At 28.8% G+C, this 1,903-nt stretch overlaps 1 protein-coding gene across 5 annotated transcripts in view; it reads left to right on the top strand.

Annotated features, from left to right (window-relative positions):
• The window catches only part of by (blistery), a 759,376-nt gene that overhangs the window by 522,496 nt on the left and 234,977 nt on the right, over positions 1–1,903 (top strand). For 3 of the 5 annotated variants that reach the window (XM_067046159.1, XM_067046157.1, XM_067046160.1), the window contains one exon: positions 1,511–1,552. The exons of the other annotated variants lie outside the window; for them this stretch is intronic. In XM_067046159.1, the coding sequence (XP_066902260.1) occupies positions 1,511–1,552 (42 nt within the window). The remainder of the gene's footprint in view (positions 1–1,510; positions 1,553–1,903) is intronic. 5 annotated transcript variants of the gene reach the window in all.

Below are 1,903 nucleotides of genomic sequence, written 5' to 3'. Positions count from 1 at the left end.
CAAAAGTATTAAGCAACGTAGCTAACTATTCCGAACTAATCTGAAAAATGCAATAATTTATTAATTTTTGATGTGGATATAATGCTGCGCCACAATTCAGAGCTAGCTTTTAACTACTTATTTTCTAAAGTGATACAAACCTATATGCATTAATACCAATTTGAATAAGAATTAGAATTAAACAATAAATTTTAAAAAAGTGATTATTTTTTGTGAAGAAATATAACTAGATTACCTAGTTAGCTGTGCGGGAAGCTCAGTGGTAAGGCAATGGCTACTAACTCCAAGTTACCGTGAGTCAGCCCTGTCGGTTTTGGAACCCTCCGGGGTTCTGATCAATTTTGATCAAATCACCTCTTTGTAAAACTGTATGGTATAGTCCTAGAAGTAAAAGCAGCGTGGCAACTCGCCAGTATACCAACCCAAAGGTTGTCAGTTCGAGTCCCGGTCCCACCCGGCCTTTTTCAAGTATAAAATAATACAAACTTCACGCCGGGCATTTGTAATACCCGTTAGCCAATGGGTGGCACTAAAAAAAAAAAAAGCGTGGAAGTGACGATCCCACCCAACGAAAAAATCACGTAAAGAAACGCGCGATGTATTTCCTAAAGGACTTAGACCTCCATGGTCTGTCCCCCATATAATAATAATAACAATAGGAATTGGTTATATTTTTGCAATCAAAAAAATTAAAGGTTCTTTATAGTAATGGTTTATAATAAATTCGTCATTTAAGCGCTATTACAGTGTTTCAATATGTATAAGACCTATCTGGTATCAAAGACCGCTTAATTTTTCTTTAATTTACGCCGTTAATTAAAGTCGTCCCAGCCACTTTTGGTCAAACCCTTTAAAAATTGTAAAATCTATAACCTAAAATGCCACTTCTGGTTGAATGATTTTAACAAAAACTCGAATCCGAAATTTTGCACGATGGCAACACTTTCCCTTACTATATATTACATGTATCAGTAAGTAAAGTAATAATAAATATCCCCGGCTCTTTATTGGGAATCATTTAATGGACTTTTAGCCTTCCAATTGTTATAAAAAAACAACTAAAACGAATTTCATAAAGTTACATAAAACTTAAAAATTAAACAATTAGTGATCATATACTTAGTTTATCAAAAAAATAAGACCGTGAGGGTTAAACATTTATTTAAATTGTAATTCATCTATTCAAATTATTATTATTATTATTTTGACCTAGAGGGAAAAGGAAAAGAATTATTTTAATATACTCAGTCAAACATATTTACCCTAAATAAATTATTTAATGCAGTTCTCTTTTTATTGATCGATATTACTTTCGATAAAGATTCAAAATTAAATTTTTAAATTTGTGCATAAATAATAAAATCTATGAAAGTCGTTCATAATGTTTATTCGTTACTGTCTCAAAAAAAAAAAAAAAATGGATTTTTCCACATTACTATTTATTTTTATTCTACATAATTAAAAATCTCAAATTAAATGAAAAATTTAATGAGAACATTATCTATTTCAGGCTAGTCCAAGTTCATTAGGAAGGACTCTTAATGCAATAGATGTAAGTACTATAATTGTTTTTATTAATAACGTACTAACAACATTAGATCTTAGGATATTCTAACATAAAATAATTTATATTAAACCTGCATTTTTAATATAACAAATATTGTGTATAACAATAATTAATAATTTATCCAATGAAATAGTGATCGAATACAAATAGTTAACAATAGAAATAAAGGTAGAAATAATAATGATGTCTGTAATACTTAATTTGTAGGCTGACCATGCATTATAATAATTTAATTTTTATAATATAACATATTATAATATAATATATTAATATATTCTTCCTGCAATCGGACAATTCTTCAATTGTTACAATGACTGAAGAAATTCTTGTACCTTA

Source organism: Halyomorpha halys, unplaced genomic scaffold (assembly GCF_000696795.3).
Source record: "Halyomorpha halys isolate HHAL.00 unplaced genomic scaffold, Hhal_1.1 Scaffold215.1, whole genome shotgun sequence".
In the NCBI taxonomy this organism is placed as follows: domain Eukaryota; kingdom Metazoa; phylum Arthropoda; class Insecta; order Hemiptera; family Pentatomidae; genus Halyomorpha; species Halyomorpha halys.
Note: the sequence above shows the minus strand (reverse complement) of the source record. Positions and strands in the feature narration are given on the sequence as shown.